Genomic DNA, 19,827 nt, shown 5'->3' with positions numbered 1-19,827 from the left:
TTTCTGTGCACCAGTGACTAGTCACTGTGGATATAACAAGAACAAACTGGCAAAGCTACCCTTAAGTTCTCTGTGCGGAGAGGCGGGTAGCAAAAACACTAACGTTGTTAAGCCTCCCTGTCTGTGTGCCTGGCACTGTTCGCCTTGGGTATTTATGGTTGCACTAAAGCCACTATGCGGTCTTTCAGTAACTTCCTTTTAGCATTTATTTATCTTTTCAGAAGCTAAGGTTTCTTTTCCCATTGTATTTAATTTTAAAGTTATCCAGCACATTGATTGAGCCTTGCGTGTCCTAGGCTGTATTTAATCTGGGGTTTTAACAGTCACCCCAAGTCTCTGTTGTCATGTTTACTGTTTCTGTGGGAGACACACACACACACACACACACATATAGCAATATCTAGTAGAGATAAGTGCTAAGAAGAAAAATGAAACCCAGTAAGGTGATGATGGCTAGTGATGGATTTGAGATGGGTAGCTGAAGTCCTCTCAAAGAGATCTGTGCTGGAGTGACTGGAATGAAAATGTAACCAGAAAACTTTTCTAGATTGGGGGGTGGGGGTGGGGTGGGGGGTGTTGAAGAGGGAACCTGCCTGGCATATTTAAGGAACCACAGAAAGGCCAGCAGGGATGGAGAGAGGGAGGCAGAGCAGAAGTAGCCAGAAAAAGCAGAGGCTCCCCTTTGCCCATCAGGTCTCAGATCAAAACTCATCTTCCCCGTGTCTATCTAAATTAGCTCCACACTCCCAGCCACTTCACCCTGTTTAATTTTCTTTACAGCACTTAAGTATTACATGAAATTACCTTGTTCATTTGTCTTCCTTGACAAAATCACCTGACACACATGCACCAACAGGAATGCAGGCTCCATGAGATTGGGGCCTGCCTGTCTTATTCACCTGCATTCTCAACACCCAAAACTGCCAGGCATAATTGTTGAACAAAAATATAATGCATAAGGGAACTAGTGGACTCCAGCAGTTCTCAAACTGTTTTGGGTCTTAGGACCCCTTTACATCCCCAAAATATTACTGAGTGCTACAATCATTTTTGTACTACAAACATGTATGGGTTGTGTCAGTATTTATTCAACTAAAACTTGGAATAGGTAAAATATGTATTAAAACTGAGAATTTAAAAATACATATATTTAAAAATAAGCCAGTTAATAATGTTAGCATCAATATTTTAATATTTGTCTTTTATAAAACAAAACAACAAAAAAGAAGAGTTGGAGTCACTTGTTTGCAAAAATAGAAGACTAACGCTTCTCACCCTCATGTAGTCTTCAACCCAAGTGGCCATCTGGGACTGCAAGAGAGCCTTGAGGCTGGGTGGTGATACACATTTCCCAGCCTGGATTTTTGATGACCATGGGGCTGCTTCAGTTTTGGTTTCTCTACTTCAGCTACCTCTTAACACTATTGTATTCTGAACCACTACTGTTTTGGATTTGGTGCTTGCCATAGCCATGCCTGGTCCTCATGGATAGACATGGGTAATACCGCCTGCCTCTGAGCGTGGTTGAGATCAGTCAAGGGTTTGTGTAATACCTGGCAGCCAAATGTACCTGCAATGACAACTAAATTTCATCTGTCAGATTAGATAAGCACATGAATCCAGGGCTAGGTCATGCCTTTTGGATCCCACACTCTGGTAAACACAGGAGTTCTGCTGTTCCTCTGTTTGTAAAAAGCGTTTGATAGAAAGCTTTCTATCAAATCCCTGCTTCGCCTTCTGAGTCACTGAGAAGAAATCTAATTCCAGTTTCCCTTCACAAGCCAGTGGTTCCACCTCTCCATCTTCCCTGACAAAGGAGCTTCTGGACATGGATACCCAGAGGAACCTGTTTACTCACTATTCCTGCCTGATTTTCTTTAATTCTAACAAATAACACAAATATGCATGCCCATATCCATTCCCTCCCTATAAACCACTTGAGACACATAACATCCTCTTATATGTCAAATTTTTAAAATATTAAAAATAGGGGTGCCTGGGTGGCTTAGTCGGTTAGGTGAGCAACTCTTGATTTCGTCTCAGGTCATGATATCAGGGTTGTGAGATTGAACCCTGTATCAGGCTCCATGCTCGGGGGGGTGGGGGGGGGGGGAGTCTGCTTGAGATTGAGATTCTCTCTCCGTCCCTCTGCCCGTGCCCCCTGTATACTCTCTCTCTAAAATAAATAAACCTTTAAAAAATAATAAAATATTAAAAATAACTCCAATGAACAGGTTTCTTATCAAATGTTCAGTCCTAAAAAATGAAAAAAGTATAGATAGATCCAACTCAGGGGTAATTTGTTCACCTAGATACAAAAGAAAGAAAGAGAAGAGCTTTGTCCTAAATCTGCATAAGTAGAATTTTGTTGATTGGTTGTAGTCCCAGGTGGTAAGCAAATACTTTACCTATGAACAGTCTCTTTTATTGGTCTTGTTCCTTAACTCAAATATATTCCACATCCACTCAAGTCACTGAACTGACAGAAAGCATTACAGTGTAACAATTAAGAAGCCAGCTCTGGAGGCAGGCTCCCTCCTGTTTAAATCTCTGCTCTCCCACTTAGTAGCTTGGTGACATTGTTGACATGTTCTTAACCCTCTCTCTGGTGCCTATTTTCCCCATCTGTTAACATGGGGATAATAGCACCTACCTCACCAACTGATAAACTCATCGCTGAGTGCCCTAAAGTGATTATTAACATTGAGAAAATGCTGTACCATCTTACTTAGTTCACCTAACACAGCCAAAAGAGACAAGTTATGCTATTACTAAGTGTACAGTAATACAGAATAGTAGAGCCACACCAGAAAGCACAAAAAGTTGATTTATTATTTCTGACAGTTGCATAGTAACCTTTTATTCCTCGCATCACAAATCTAAAGGACAACTTTGCTCAATTAAAAACATATACTCTGAAAATTAATCAGGTAGTTTTTAAACATTTGATCATTTATAGAATATCTTAAAAATCTTTGCCAAGCAAGAGATTAGCTTTACCTTTATAAATCTCTACATAAAATGAACAAATCAAGGCAATCAAATTTTCTTTTGTTCTACATTTTTAAATACCACCCTTTGTTTCTTTTGAAATATTTTCATCCATTCAAAAATATTTTGAGGCTCAACTGCCCATTTAAAACAGAATGAGAGAGTTTTAGAGGATGTGAACTAAACACTGTTTTGACTGAACTGAAGCAAGAACTCTATCAGGGTCCTTGTGGGCCTCCCAGTCATGCCCTTCCGCAGATAGGGAACCTCATCTTTGTTGGTCATCACACCTGCTATATCTAAATGTGCCCACTTAGGATGAGTCACAAATTCTTTCAGGAACGCTGCAGCTGTACATGCTCCCGCAGACCTGAAGAGAAAGACAAAAATCATTGTTTAACCCCATGTAAACGTGCAATGAACATTTCATTAAGATCCTCTATTCTTGCTAATTAGCTTCTACGACCAGAGAGCAAAAGTCAAGTTTATGAGATTAAAACGTAACGCAAAAACCACTTTCAGAATATTTATTTTCAGACATAGCTTTAAGCAATAAAGGGTAAATTCTAGATTCCTCCCCATGGTAATGAATTCACCTGTTTTTCATCTCTTTCCCTTATGATTTGTTTAAAATGACTCAGCTGTGAAAACATGCAAAATTTTGAGCACCAGATGTAAAATACCTTGAAAATTAAAGACGTTCGAAATTAGTGCTTATGAGCACTGTATCAAAAAGGAATTGGCTACACTTCTGTGAAAGGGCATAGAATTTAAAGTCATTTTGGTAACCAATGACTGTAGAAATGTACTTTCATAGCTCCTTTTACATACCTATATTTTCCAATGTTATTAATATCAGCAAGGTGGCAATCTACAACTTGTTTTGTATAATGTTCAAAGAGAGGCATCCTCCAGACACGATCGCCCGTTTCAATGCTGGCCTAAAGAAGAAATAGGTGTAATAGTTGGAAGACTGCATGAAGTAGGACACTGATGTATTCAATGATGGAGAAAGAAAACTGTTCTGACCTGTTACTCTAAAACAGGTAACTATTCAACCGGGTCCAGAATCATTTCAGTTAATGAAAAGATTTACTTAAGAATTATAAAAGAAATCAGGAATGTTATAAAACATCCCACAAATTTGTAGGGCATTCGCTAAAATCATCAATTCTTACGGATCTCAATTTACAGTACGCTGGTATCCAGCAGTACATCGACAATGGGACTGATTATGGGGAAATAGCCTTTGTGATGCTTGTCACCTCAGTGTGCTAAGGAATACATGCCTGAAACTGCACCACTGAAGACCAGAGTCCAAGACAAGGTGACCTTATTCATTCACATAATCATATACACACTCATTCACATTCATCATTTACTGAATCTTGACAGAGCACCACCAGGTGTTGAAAAGAAATTCAACATCTGAGCCATCAGAAGGCTCTGAGGCTGGTAGGAAAAACAGATACACAGACTGTTTTAATACACTGTGGTCAGAAAGAAGACCCAAAAGTGAAAAGTCAGGAAGCAGCAACAGAAGATGTTATTTGGAGACATGAGTAAACAGCAGCTGAATGAGCCCCAGGGTTGAAAGTAGCTGCCTCTGGGAAAACAAGACTGTAGACTACTGTAGACTGCTGACTGGTATTGAAATGTTTATGCACACAGAACTTTGATTTTTTTTAAAAAGCTTAAATTGAAAAAAATCAAAACAACAGCACTGTAGGTGCTTAATAAAGAGGGACACTAAGTGCATGACAGGCCAGAGGAAGAGTCCACCTGCCCAGCCTGCACAGAGACAACTGAGCTGAATGTCACAAGGGTTAGGCAGGAAGGGTAAATTTAGGACCATAAACCAACATCAAGTATGTATTCAAGGACATCTTGGATTTGTCCCCCACTGGCACATAGTAAGCTCCTATTCATTACTTGTTGAAAGAGGGAGATACCAGAGGGAGTGGTCCGGAGCTCAGGAAAGAGACGGGAGCAAGCAGCGGAGAGGTGCTGGCTGAAGCCACTGGGCGTCCATGTGAAGATGCGGGGGAAAAGAAGAGAACATGGTCTAGGACTGAACACCCACGAAAGGGGCAGACAAAGGAAAAACCTGGCAAAGGAGGCTGAAACAGAAGTTGGTGGAGAAGGGAACCAGAGAGATGATCACAGCAGCGAAGAGTGGGGTGTCACCAAGAGGCTGGACTTGCAGGCTGCCTCCAGCCAGGCTAGGTAAGGCTGAGTGGGTGAAGGCATGGGGAGAGGGGTGACAGGAGATGGCTGTTTGGAAGAGGCAGGCTGGCTATGAACAGCTGTGCACGAGGCACAGCGCATGGCAGTCAGAAGACGTCCTTATCCCCGCCCACGAACGGATCAGGACAAGCCCTACTTACAACAAGCATTCACTAAAGGTCATCCTTCCTTGACAAAGCTGTTCTCATAACCTTTTCTACCTCAGGGAGTCTGCGCGATGGCCGTGGTTTGTGAGTCACTTTCACATCATTCTGAGACCACAGGAGGAGAGGAGGAATGTGGTATCACAGCTATCATTTTGGAACATTATTATAGAGAACCCAAAGCACATTGAATAGATGTATTTTCAATTCAAAGGCAAATCTATGACATAAAAATCACTTTAACATAGGGGTAGCAAAACAGTAAAAAATATTATTCTAGCTAGAATAATTTAATCATCTATCATTTTAGTCTCTATTATTCCTACCTCAAATAGTTTGTTCCACAGCCAGGACGAATTGGTAAAGACCCCAGTGGCACCGGACCCCAAGGCTATGTCCATGGCACCTGCAGGACACAAGCCCTCAGGTCAGCATTCGGTCTCTCCAGGCATGATGGCTTTCTCTGCTGCTCAAACTAAAACTTCAGCCTGTAATTTTATTTTATTTTTTTAATTTATTTTTAAGATTTTATTTATTTGACAGAGAGAGCACAAGCAGAGGGAGAGAGAGAGAGAGAGAGAAGCAGGCTCCCTACTGAGCAAGGAGCCCGATGTGGGACTTGATCCCAGGACCCTGGGATCATGACCTGGGCCGAAAGCAGCCACTTAACCGACTGAGCCACCCAGGTGTCCCTGTAATTTGATTTTAATATCTGCTTCATTTTCATAACTAGAGAAGTTTTGAAAATCCTTACTGTATATATTTAATATCTTCCTACTTTCTCAACTAGAATTCAACTTCAATTATTAAGGAAAATGTAAAAAAGGAAACAATACCAAATATCACCAGTAATCTCATCCTCAGCATTAACCATTACATGTTTTTAATATTTCCTTCCAGATTTTTTCTAAACTTTTAAAAAACATAATTAAGACCATACTGTTCATGTCCAAGTACGTGTTCTTCCTCTTATGCTTTAAACATTTATTCCACTTTTAGAAACAAATGTTAGAAAGTAGTTTTAATGATTTTAAAAATCCATTAGGTAGAGGTATCATAATTTACTTTCTATGGGACATTTAGGCATCTCTAATTCCTCAATATTTTTAATCACATCTGTAAGTATCTGCTATTAAGATTCTCTGCCCCTTTTTCTTTTTTTTGGAAGAAAGTATTATTATTTTATCATACCTATTTGTTTCATCTGCATTTCCTTCTCCAACAAAGGTGCATCCATTGGTTGACTTCTCTTTTTACATTTATATATATATTTTAAAGATTTTATTTATTTGAGAGAAAGAGAGAGAGAGCATGAGAGAGAGCACAAGCAGGAGGGAGGGGGAGAGGGAGAGGGAGAAGTAGGCTCCCCACTGAGCAGGGAGCCCGATTCAGGACTTGATCCCAGAGCCCTGGGATCATGACCTGAGCCAAAGATAGACGCTTAACCGAATGAGTCACCCAGGTGCCCCTACATTAATATATCTTTAAAAATCAAGTTAAAATCCAGATTTCCAAGTTCTTTGTGGGCACACATTCCTGAGCACCTACCTCCATTAGAATGCTGCAGCTTAGCGCCACCTTCTCTGGTTCTGGTACCAGCTCCCAGCAGTTTCATTTGTTACTTGCCTGGCCCTGGCTGCAAGCTCTGGGGCAGGGATCATGTTTGATTCCTAAGTATGCGCTTAGGGCCTAGCACATTGCCTGGCACACAAGGAGCTCAGTATTTATGCAAAGGGAAAAGCAAACCCCACTATCATTCAGTACTAGGACAGTCCTGGAACATCAGAGGAGACACCACAGAAGACGAGGGCAATTTTATAGTTTTCACAAGGTGGTACTTGCTCCCTGTAATACAAGGCGTGTCCAGGTTGCTCCTTAATCTTTAACTGTGGCTTTGCATGGTGGCTTTTCATGGACTGCTTGTTAGCATCTCCCCCAAGGAAAATGGATACTTGAAAATACAATTCTATACACTGTTTTGTAGACTTTTTTTTTTTTTTTTACAATAAACAAAACTTCCCACATCCTTCCATTTCTTTGCAGTTGGGATTACTGGTTGTAGGACACCCAATGAGTGGATCCCCTAGACTTGCATGTTTGTGGGTTAATATCTGCACACATCTCTGATTTAAGAAATAGAGCGCAGAGCCATCATTTCATTTTGTTAATCTTGGTTAACCCCCCGGCCACACACACACACACACACACACACACACACACACATACACACACGATTACGTGGACTCTCCAGAGAAGAGAGTAGCACTTTAAAATCCATTCCTCTGTGTCATGAGGGCTCTGGATTGTACATTTTCCCCAAAACATCACAAGGAAATTACGTATTGTTGGTTAATCATAAGGGATGGCAAACCGTTGACAATTTAAAAAGTAGTGACCCATTTGTAAAACCCTGTGATTCTGCATGACATCTGAGCAACCTCGGTCTGTTTGGTCATTTGTTCTTCAGGTTTTGTTACTCTCTACCTCCCAATTCTCTCTCAAGCCTATCCACTTCTCCCTACTGCTACTGCTACCATCGTCATCCACAAACTGGACTATGGTAATAATTGTCTTAAAAAACAGCAACAACAACATAAACTTCTGGGAATTTCCAAATACATACGAAGAGAATAGTACAATAAATGCACAGACAGCTATTAACCAGCATCAGCAATTACCAACTCATGGGCAAGCCTGTTCCACCTATAGCCCTTGCACAACAGACTATTTTGAGGCCATCTGCAGACACCCTAACATTCACCCACGATATACACACTCAGGCATCTACAAGAGTCAACAGGCACACTGCTCACCCGCCTACCTGGCCGGCCCGTCACCTTGGGCCCTTCTCCAGGGCATTCTGCACACAGCCAGCACGGGCCCTTTCACGGCACAATCATGATCTTATTGTCCCCATAGCGTCCTGCTGCACTTGCCTCAGGACAAACCCCAGTAACACATCAAGGCCAAGCTGGGGTCTGGTGCCTCCTAGAATGTTGGCCTCGTGCGCCCACCCCAGCCGCACCGTGCTCTTCCCAGTTCCATTTGCCGTTACCCCGACACACCCCAAAGGGAAAGGTGCCCTCCGCTGGCATGATCTTCCTTCCCTCCTCCACCCAGTGCTGCTTCCTCCTTCAGATCCCAGCTCAAGCAGCAGTTCTCAGCAAGATGCCTGATCCTCAAAAGTAAGACTGTGATATCCTCTACCAAAGCAGTAAGAAATGACAGATGTAAATATTTAATATGATCCCAACTGAGATCAAGGCTCTAAAGCTGATTCCATTACATTCTTTAGGAAATGCTCTATTTTCTACATACGGTGACAGAACTGCTACCATCACCGATTTCAGAATTACCAACAGCAGAGGCCTACGTTCCGTATTCTTTTCTGAGGCCCATTTGGAGCCAGAGGTGCTAACTGATCAAGTTACCCGAACTGTCACAGTTTCACAGAAACATCAAAGCTCCAAATCTAAATCACAACCATGCATGAGGAAAATGGAAACAGGCAGCACAACTGAATGGCCATCCCCGGAAGAAGCCATGGCTCCTACAGTCTGGTATAGGCCTGCCTTTCCCAGGACAGTAACACTGGTTTAGTGTCTGCCAGGCCAGGGACATCAACCTGGATCATCTCATTTCATCTGCACAGACACCCCTCCTGTCAGTGAGATGCTATTATACCCTTTTTACAGATGAGGTTTCTTTGGCCTTGTCCAAAGTCCCATGCTATTAAGATGCAGGACAAGTTTTAAAATCAGGTCCTCCATCTCTAAAGACTGTGTACTTCCTCCCACCACGAACCTGGGGCTGGAAAGTGTTTCTTATTCTTCCCTTTGATCACAGCGACTAGAACTCAGAAGGGGCTCGGTGAGTGTGTGGGCAACTTCAGCCAGGCCAACACGTGGGCAGTGGAAAGGCTCACCCATCAGCTTGCTCCTAGTTACCTGGGGCCAACTTTCCCACCCTCAGACTAGGAAAAAAAAGGGAAGGGGGCTATGATTCCTCATTTACAGAAAGGGTGTATTACCACCCACCTCACCACTGCCCCTCAAACACCTAGCAAATCTATGCGCTTATTGTTAAGAGCCACATAAAGGGGAAAACACGAACTGAGTTCTGCTAAAGTAAAGGCTCACATGAGCAGAGGAAGAATTAAAACCAAAGGATAAAAAACTGAATTTTAATCTTAAAAGAGGCAGAGACAGAACAGAATGAATCCCCGGAAAGAGAACTGTTGGATCAAAGACTACTAATGTCTGCTTCCTGCAGCAAAGCAATACCTGTTGTCATCCCTCCGGGAAGGAGTTCGTGACTCCACAGACCCAGTGGGCTTCTAGCCTTCCTTCAGCCAATGTTTGCCACATGCAGGCTTCCTACGTGGCCTAAAGAGGCTTCCTACAAACCCCTCCCAAATTCCACCACTCTGTGAGGTAACGCGCGCCTCCCAGGTACCGATGTCCCAGGGGGATCAGGTAACTTGCCCAAGGCTGAAGGGCTGTAAGGGGCCCTAGGAGACAGTGAGTTGGCACCTCACGCCACCCGCCTGTTAAACGATGACCTTCCCATCCCCTCCCAACAATGTTTTTGTTTCTTTGTAACACCAAGAACAGAAAGTTCAGAAAACTCAGCCAGCATCAGATACGTTGACTCATACAAACAGCTCCTAATTTGGGGATCTGTCGCTAATATTTTCAGATCTGTATCAAACAGCAATCATACCATAAAACATCTTAGTGTCATGTGCAGAGGTGACTCTGGATGGGCTGATGTAACCCGCTTGTGACTTCTCTTTCTAGAGTTACAGGCTGGAATGTTTTAAAACAGGAAAGCTAACGTTTAAAACAGTTTACAGCTGCAGAACAATTTCCCTAGTGAAACATATTTGAATGCAAGCGGAGCAAGCCAACTTTCAGCAAAATCATGCCTCAAGTTAACGTGCGCACCACCCTACGCCAACAAATAGGGCTTTCTTCAAACAAAGACAGGAAAAGCACGCTGGTTGACCTGTTAGGGTGGCGGCGTTGATGATGACCTTTGGGTTAAAGGTGTGCGCATAACAAAGTGCATCAGCCAGTATAAGCCTCCCCTCAGCATCGGTGTTATCAACCTGCAAAGAGAAGGGTCAAAAAAGTTAGGGTAAGAGGACACAAGTCAAGAATATCAAAACAAGATACAACACTGTTCAACTTAAAAGTGAGAAAAGCTAGTGTGACATCTGTCCGAGTACCACATACTCAAGCTTCAATTAGAATAGGAAGGTATTTACTCTGAAGAGCAAACATAATTTAATAATCCCTGTAGCAGAGCTGATGACCAAATGCTAATGACTTTAGAAGCAGAAATAAATAGAAAATGTCTGGCCCACTGTACCAACAAGTATCTAACAGGAAAAAGGAAAATTTCAAGATTGAAAACAAAGAAGCTAAAGAGTTTCGGAAGGTTATGGCGAGGTGGCAGTCTGGCTCTCCAGACAGGAGAACTCTTGCAACTTCAGCAACTTTACAAAGTTTTTTAAAGGAGGCTCCATACCCAGCATGGAGCCCAACGTGGGGCTTAAACTCACGACCCTGAGATCAAGACCTGAGCTGAGATCAAGAGTCCCTCCTTTTTTTGTTAGTGTCTGTGTTTGGTCGTGTGCCTGGGACAGGGTGTACCTGATTTTGCCTGGACTGGTAGAGGCCAGCGTGTTATTTTGGTGCGCATACGTTTTGGTGACTGTGTCTCTGTGGTTTCTTATGAAATGCAAGAAAAACTCCTGTTTCTTTGTCATGCTGCCTGGGAAACAAGCCCCCTCCCCGGCTCCTCTACATTTCTAGAAAAAACAATCTTATTGATCATATCATTTTCATATAAAACCACCTTCTGGGGACGCCTGGGTGGCTCAACCATTAAGCTTCTGACTCTTGATCTTGGCTCAGATCTCCATCTCAGGATCGTGAGTTCGAGCCCCTCCTTGGGGCCACACCCAGCGTGGAGCCTACTTACAAATAAAATAAAATAAAAAATATATAAAAACCACGCACACACACACACACACACATACAAAAAAGTCCCTCCTTTTAAAGAGCGGCCAGGCATTATGGGTGGTGTGTGCATGCATGCAGGTGCCCCAGCAGAGGACCCTGCAGCCACATCCCCACGAGTGCAGAGTCCATGATGCAGGATGGTGTGTTCCACCTGAACCCCAAAAGGAAGAAGTTAATCATGGCACAGATCTATCTCTAGAAAACAGCTCAGGCTTTTCCTGCTTTGCCATGCTCTGCAGGGCTTGCTGTAGATTTGCGGTAATTTGTGTGTGTATGGCTTACAGGAGGAACAGTAAGATAGGGAAAATATTTTTATAATTCCCATAAAGAAATACTTTTGACTTTGTAGGAAAAGCTACTTGCAATGAAGACACTGCCCTCCCTAAATGGAGCCCATGCTCTGAATGGAAATTCAAGTGTGCTTATGTGGTCACTGGAGGTTCCAGCTCTTGGATCACCAGAATGGGCAGGGCTACGTTTGGCATTCACACACCTGTATGGTCTTCCCGTTCTTGGCTTTGACGACATCCCCAGGCTTGTTGGCTTTACCACTGGGCATATTTTCACAAAGAGGGGCCAAACCTATTGGAAAAGCATATATGAAGGAACATGGAATGTGCTGGGTCTACACTCACCACCCAAAGGACCAAGGCCACTGGTGGGCCATCAGAAGTATGCCAGACACCACCTTAACCAAGTGATAAAATTTAGCATCACCAAGGACCCAACTGACATCATGTGTGCCAGCCACAGGAAGTGCAATCACTCAGGTAGTGTTCCAACCAAGGAGTCTAACCCGATTCTGTCATGAAGAAACAACCAAATAAGTCCAAATTGTGGACCATCACAAGACAAGCCTGAACTCTTCAAAACTGCCAGTGTCATGAAAGAAAGAAAAAGGGCAGGAAAAAGGTTCCGGATTAAAAAATATTAGAGACGTGGCAACCACATGCAATGTGTGATCCTTAACTGGCTCTTAGGTTTCAAAAATAAAAACAAGTAAATGTGTGTGTGTGTCTATATACAAAATGAACATTTTTGTAGACAACTGGGAAGTCTGAATTAGGTGACTGTATCAATCCCTGTGAATGATAATGGTATGGTCATTACACAGGATGTCCTTGTTCTTAGAAGACAGACACATGCTGAAGCATTCGGGAGTGACATGTCATGTCTGCAACTTACTTTCCAAAGTTCGGCAAAACAGGGCTAGGATATCAGCAGGGACGGGGAAGGGCGCCTGTGAGACAGACCTGGAGTCCAAGTACACCTTCCCTTGGTATAGCACAAGGGACGGGACACTGGGAAAGTCATTAACCGAAGCCCCCCCACCCCCCCACTCCTCTGAAACATGGCAAACTCCCAGCCTGGGGTGTGGCATCTGGAACTCCACAGAGAGCTGGTGTGGACTGAACCCTTCGTCTCAACCATTTTCTGTATATGCTGCCACGTCACCAGCCACAAGCCCGATGAGACCATCACTAAATGTGCCTGCTGTGCCCTTCCACCATGACTACTGAGCACTTTTCACTGGAGTAAACCACAAACTTGACATTATGTGCCCCTAACTGCTAAATGCTTTTTGCAAAAGTACAAAAAAATCAATTCTAGCTATAGCCCGTGACTGCAAAACGCATTTAACTCAATCAGTTCAGACAAGACAACACTTAGCTAAACAGCTTCTGTTTGATGAAAACCATTTCTTGATCTTTTCAGGTTGGAGGAAGCCAAGTCTGCTGTCTGGTTTGTCGTCTGACTGGATTCCAGAACTCTCCAGGACACCCCCCTTTGCCCCCTCACCTACGATGTTAATGGGCAGGTTCAGCTTGGCAGCAGACACGATGGCCGAACAGATCGTGGCAGCTCCCCCCATGTCGGCCCTCATGAGGTCCATATTTGCAGAGGGCTTGATGGAGATGCCACCACTGTGGGAGAAAAGGACAGCATGCACCATCAGTGGCAACGAAGAGGGCCCAAATCACTTTCTTAAGAAAGAATATATAAACGGAAGCACTATCTACCTGGCAAAGAAAATTCATATTTCTGAACTGAAAATCTGAATGATTTCAACATTTTAAAAGATATTGCAAACTTTATAAAAATATAAATGGGTGTCTTAGCTCATTTTATTTCTTTTTGGATGAAATGTAAGCGGGGTCAGTGGAAACATTACTACATCACACAATCTGTGCTGCTCAAATCCCATCTCTGTATTTGCTCATTAACTCCTGACATCCAAACAGATTTGTCTTTTCAGCAAATTTTATGAATCGATCACCTTATTGAACCTGAGGGTCACAAACTATTAAGGAAGGAAAGCCAGCAAGCTCAGAAGACTGGGAGGATCTCTCTCAAGCCACGGGACAGGGAGACAACAATTCCCTCCGACACCCCTAAGGGGTGATTCATCCTGATGGCAAAATACAAACTGAATCAGGAAGAGGCACAAGAAAGATGCTCACCCAGGGGCGCCTGGGTGGCTTAGTCAGTTAAGCATCTGCCTTCGGCTCAGGTCATGATCTCAGGGTCCTGGGATCGAGCCCCACATCAGGCTTCCTGCTCAACAGGGAGCCTCCTTCTCCCTCTCCCACTCCCCACCCTCTGTTCATGCTCTAACACTCTCTCTCAAATAACCTCTTTAAAAAAAAGAAAGAACGAGAGTTCACCCAAAGCCTTAAAGACAGCGCTCAAGAGGGAGGGGGGAAAGGTGGCGGCAAAGTAGGGGACCCTATTTCAACTGGTCCCCGAAATTGAGCTGGATATCTACCAAACCACTCTGAGCACCCACGAAATCAGCCTGAGATGTAAGAAGATCTGGATCTCGACAAACAGAATATCGCAGGCAGTTGGTTTTGAGGTACGAAGCGTGGAGCCGTGATTCCGCGGAAAGATATTGGAGGATAAATGGCAGAGGGAGGGTGCCTGGCCGTGGGGATCCTACACCGCTGGTGAGTGACAGCCTCGCTCGCTGGGGACAGGCACAGACTCGCAGACCGGTAGCGTTGGGGAAGGACTTTAGGGCAGCCCCTGGGGCGGGAACCTGGAGCAGCGGGGGGTCGTGCGCACTGTGAATTGGGAGCGGCTGGCGGTTTTAGAAGCACAAAGGGCAGAGACGTGCCCGGACCTGGAGGCAGGACTGGGAGCGCTGTGGAGGGGCGCACAACCCAGGCTGCTACAGTTTATAGCAGCACGGACAGAAACGGAGATGGTGTGGCCTGGAGAGCTCACTGAAGAACAGACTGCAATCTCTCTGCTCTGAGGCAGAGGGTTGGAAACGGTCTCTTCTGCTCTGACTCTTCTGCTCTGACTCGGGGAAAGCAGCCAGGGAAAGCCGCCAGAGAACAAAAGCCCCCAAAACTGATTCCCGCTGAGCCCATTCCCCGCCACAGGGGGGAAGGGCAACTCCACCCAAACAGGGTTGCCTGAGTAACAGCGGGGCAGGCCCCTCCCGCAGAAGACAGGCTGGGAAAACAAGAGGCCAGCAACCCTAAGGTCCCAAGAAAACAGGTGCATCTTGCTTGGGTTCTGGTCAATAATATGGACTCTATACATTCCCTCAAACATCCATCAACAGAATGACTAGTAGGAGGAGCCCCCAAAATAGAAAAGACTCAGAGATTATGACTTATGCTGCAGATTTACAAATGGATGCAGATATAACCAAGATGTCGGAGATGGAATTCAGGCTAGCAATTGTGAAGACAATGGCTAGAATGGAGAAATCAATTAATGGCAACATAGAGTCTCTAAGGGCAGAAATGAAAGGTGAATTGGCAGAACTTAAAAATGCTATCAGTGAGATCCAATCCAATCTAGATAATCTAACAGCTAGGGTAACTGAGGCAGAGGAGCGAATAAGCGACCTGGAAGACAATATAATAGATAAAAAGGGAAAAGAGGAGGCCAGGAAAAAACAACTCAGAATCCATGAAAATAGAATCAGAGAAATAAGTGACACCATGAAGCATTCCAATGTCAGAATAATTGGAATCCTGGAGGGAGTGGAGAGAGAGAGAGGACTAGAAGATGTATTTGAGCAAATCGTAGCTGAGAACTTCCCTAATCTGGAGAATGAAACAAACATTCGAGTCCTAGAGGCAGAGAGGACCCCTCCCAAGATCAACACCCCGGCATCTAATAGTAAAACCCGCAAATCTTACAACCAAGGAAACCATCTTAAGGGCAGTTAGGGGGAAGAGATTCCTTACATACAGAGGGAAGAACATCAGAATAACGTCAGACCTATCCACAGAGACCTGGCAAGCCAGAAAGGCCTGGCAAGACATATTCAGGGTACTAAATGAGAAGAACATGCAGCCAAGAATACTTTATCCGCAAGGCTTTCATTTAGAATGGATGGAGAGATGCAGAGCTTCCACGACCAGCAAAAACTGAAAGAATATATGACCACTAAGCCGGTCCTACAAGAAATATTAAGGGGGGGTTCTATAAAAGGAGAAAGACCCCAAGAGTGATATAGAAAAGAAATTTATAGGAACAATCTATAAAAACAACATATTCACAGGCAACATGATGACAATTAATTCATATCTTTCAATAATCACTCTCAACGTGAATGGCCTAAACGCTCCCATAAAACGGCACAGGATTGCAGATTGGATAAAAAGACAGGACCCATCCATATGCTGCCTACAAGAGACTCATTTTGAACCTAAAGATACATCCAGACTGAAAGTGAAGGGATGGAGATCCATCTTCCATGCCAGCGGACCTTAAAAGAAAGCTGGGGTAGCAATTCTTATATCAGACAAATTAGATTTTAAACTAAAGTCTGTAATTAGAAACACAGAAGGACACTATATCATTCTTAAAGGGTCTATCCAACAAGAAGATCTAACAATCATAAATATCTACACCCCCAACATGGGAGCAGCCATCTACATAAGCCAACTGTCAACTGAAATAGTCATATTGATAACAATACGTTAATTGTAGGAGACCTCAACACTCCACTCTCAGCAATGGACAGATCATCTAAGCAGAAAATCAACAAGGAAACAAGAGCTTTGAATGATACATTGGACCAGATGGACCTCATAGATATTTACAGAACATTCCACCCTAAAACAACAGAATACTCATTCTTCTCAAGTGCACATGGAACTGTCTCCGCAATAGACCACATACTGGGTCACAAATCAAGTCTCAACTGATACCAAAAGACTGAGATTATTCCCTGCATATTCTCAGACCACAATGCTTTAAAACTGGAACTCAATCACAAGAAAAAATTTGGCAGAAATTCAAATACTCGGAAGCTAAAGACCACTCTGCTCAAGAATGTTTGGGTCAACCAGGAAATCAAAGAAGAACTTAAACAATTCATGGAAGTCAATGAGAACGAAAACACATCGGTCCAAAACCTATGAGATACTGCATTCCCCCCACCAAGGGGGAAATACATAGCCATCCAAGCCTCACTCAAAAAAATAGAAAAATCCCAAATTCACCAACTAACTCTACACCTTAAAGAACTAGAGAAAAAGCAACAAATGATGCCTAAGCCACGCATTAGAAGAGAAATAATTAAAATTAGAGCAGAAATCAATGAATTAGAAACCAGAAACACAGCAGATCAGATCCAAGTTGGTTCTTTGAAAGAATTAATAAGATCGATAAACCACTGGCCAGACTTATCCAAAAGAAAAGACAAAGGACCCAAATTAATAAAATCATGAATGAAAAGGGAGAGATCATGACTAACACCAAGGAAATAGAAACAATTATTAGAAATTATTATCAACAACTAATACCAATAAACTGAGCAATCTGGATGAAATGGAGGCCTTCCTGGAAACCTCTAAGCTGCCAAGACTGAAACAGGAAGAAATTGACAACCTGAATAGGCCAATAACCAGTAATGAGATTGAAGCAGTGATCAAAAACCTCCCAAAAAACAAGAGTCCAGGGCCTGATGGATTCCCTGGGGAATTCTACCAAACATTCAAAGAAGAAATAATACCTATTCTACTGAAGCTGTTTCAAAAAACAGAAACAGAAGGAAAACTTCCAAACTCATTCTATGAGGCCAGTATTACCTTAATCCCCAAACCAGGCAAAGACCCCATCAAAAAGGAGAATTTCAGACCGATATCCCTGACGAATATGGATTCCAAAATCCTCAACAAAATCCTAGCTAATAGGATCCAATAATACATTAAAAGGATCATCCACCACGACCAAGTGGGATTTATCCTCGGGATTCAAGGGTGGTTCAACATTCACAAATCAATCAATGTGATAGAACACATTAATAAGAGGAGAAAGAAGAACCATATGGTCCTCTCAACTGATACAGAAAAAGCATTTGACAAAATACAACATCCTTTCCTGATTAAAACTCTCCAGAGCAGGGGCGCCTGGGTGGCTCAGTCGTTAAGCATCTGCCTTCAGCTCAGGTCATGATCCCAGGGTCCTGGGATCGAGCCCCGCATCGGGCTCCTTGCTCCGCGGGGAAGCCTGCTTCTCCCTCTCCCACTCCCCCGCTTGTGTTCCCTCTCTCGCTGTCTCTCTGTCAAATAAACAAATAAAATCTTTAAAAAAAAAAAAAAAAAAACTCTCCAGAGCATAGGGATAGAGGGAACATTCCTCAAGTTCATAAAATCCATCTATGAAAAACCCACATCAAATATCATCCTCAATGGGGAAAAGCTGAGAGCCTTTCCCTTAAGATCAGAAGCATGTCAAGGATGCCCACTCTCGCCACTATTGTTCAACATAGTACTAGAGGTCCTAGCAACAGCAATCAGACAACAAAAAGAAATAAAAGGTATTCAAATTGGCAAAGAAGAAGTCAAACTCTCTTTTCGCAGACGACATGATACTTTATGTGGAAAACCCAAAGGACTCCACCCCCAAATTACTAGAACTCATCCAGCAATTCAGTAATGTGGCAGGATACAAAATCAATGCACAGAAATCAGTTGCTTTCTTATACACTAACAACGCAACTGTAGAAAGAGAAATTAAGGAAACGATTCCATTTACAATAGCACCAAAAACCATAAGATACCTCGGAATAAACCTAACCAAAGAGGTAAAGGATCTATACTCTAGGAACTACAAAACACTCATGAAAGAAACTGAAGAAGACACAAAAAGATGGAAAAATATTCCATGCTCACGGATCGGAAGAATAAACATTGTTAAAATGTCTATGCTACCCAGAGCAATCTATACCTTCAATGCCATCCCAATCAAAATTCCAATGACATTTTTCAAAGTGCTGGAACAAACAATCCTAAAATTGGTATGGAATCAGAAGAGACCCCGAATCGCCAAGGAAATGTTGAAAAAGAAAAACAAAGCTGGGGGCATCACGTTGCCCAATGTCAATCTGTATTATAAAGCAGTGATCACCAAGACGGCATGGTACTGGCACAAAAACAGACATATAGACCAATGGAACAGAACAGAGAGCCCAGATATGGACTCTCAACTCTATGGTCAAATAATCTTTGACAAAGCAGGAGAAAACATGCAATGGAAAAAAGACAGTCTCTTCAATAAATGGTGCTGGGAAAATTGGACAGCCACATGCAGAAGAATGAAACTCGACCATTCTCTAACACCATTCACAAAGATAAACTCAAAGTGGATGAAAGACCTCAATTTGAGACAGGAATCCATCAAAATCCTAGAGGAGAACATAGGCAGTAACCTCTTTGACATCGGCCACAGCAACTTCTTTCAAGATACATCTCCAAAAGCTAGTGAAACAAAAGGGAAAATGAACTTTTGGGACTTCATCAAGATAAAAAGCTTCTGCACAGCAAAGGAAGCAGTCAACAAAACAAAGAGGCAACCGACAGAACGGGAGAAGATATTTGCAAATGACACTACAGATAAAGGGCTGGTATCCAAGATCTATAAAGAACTTCTCACACTCAACACCCAAAAAACAAATAATCAAGTCAAAAAGTAGGCAGAAGATATGAAACGACACTTCTCTGAAGACATACAAATGGCTAACAGACACATGAAAAAATGTTCATCATCATTAGCTGACAGGGAAATCCAAATCAAAACCACATTGAGATACCACCTTACACCAGTTAGAATGGCAAAAATGGACAGGGACAGAAACAACAAATGTTGGAGAGGTTGTGGAGAAAGGGGAACCCTCTTACACTGTTGGTGGGAATGCAAGTTGGTACAGTCACTTTGGAAAACAGTGTGGAGGTTCCTCAAAACTTTAAAAATAGTGGCGCCTGGGTGGCTCAGTCGTTAAGCATCTGCCTTCGGCTCAGGTCATGATCACAGGGTCCTGGGATCGAGCCCCGCATCGGGCTCCCCGCTCCGCGGGAAGCCTGCTTCTCCGTCTCCCACTCCCCCTGCTTGTGTTCCCTCTCTCGCTGTGTCTCTCTCTGTCAAATAAATAAATAGAATCTTTAAAA

At 43.1% G+C, this 19,827-nt stretch overlaps 1 protein-coding gene across 1 annotated transcript in view; it reads right to left on the bottom strand.

Annotated features, from left to right (window-relative positions):
- Positions 1–2,813: 2,813 nt before the first annotated feature.
- LAP3 (leucine aminopeptidase 3) overlaps positions 2,814–19,827 on the bottom strand; it is a 29,682-nt gene continuing 12,668 nt past the window's right edge. The window contains exons 8-13 of the mRNA XM_045881426.3: positions 13,211–13,335; positions 11,904–11,992; positions 10,389–10,491; positions 5,708–5,787; positions 3,823–3,932; positions 2,814–3,361 (exon numbers count right to left, since the gene is read on the bottom strand). Coding sequence (XP_045737382.2) covers positions 3,172–3,361; positions 3,823–3,932; positions 5,708–5,787; positions 10,389–10,491; positions 11,904–11,992; positions 13,211–13,335 — 697 coding nt within the window. The 3' untranslated portion in view covers positions 2,814–3,171. The remainder of the gene's footprint in view (positions 3,362–3,822; positions 3,933–5,707; positions 5,788–10,388; positions 10,492–11,903; positions 11,993–13,210; positions 13,336–19,827) is intronic.

The sequence above is a fragment of the Mirounga angustirostris genome, unplaced genomic scaffold (genome assembly GCF_029215605.1).
Source record: "Mirounga angustirostris isolate CCGP_5_RB_7025 unplaced genomic scaffold, mMirAng1.0.hap1 SCAF_2, whole genome shotgun sequence".
In the NCBI taxonomy this organism is placed as follows: domain Eukaryota; kingdom Metazoa; phylum Chordata; class Mammalia; order Carnivora; family Phocidae; genus Mirounga; species Mirounga angustirostris.
This window is presented reverse-complemented; position numbering and strand designations above follow the sequence as displayed.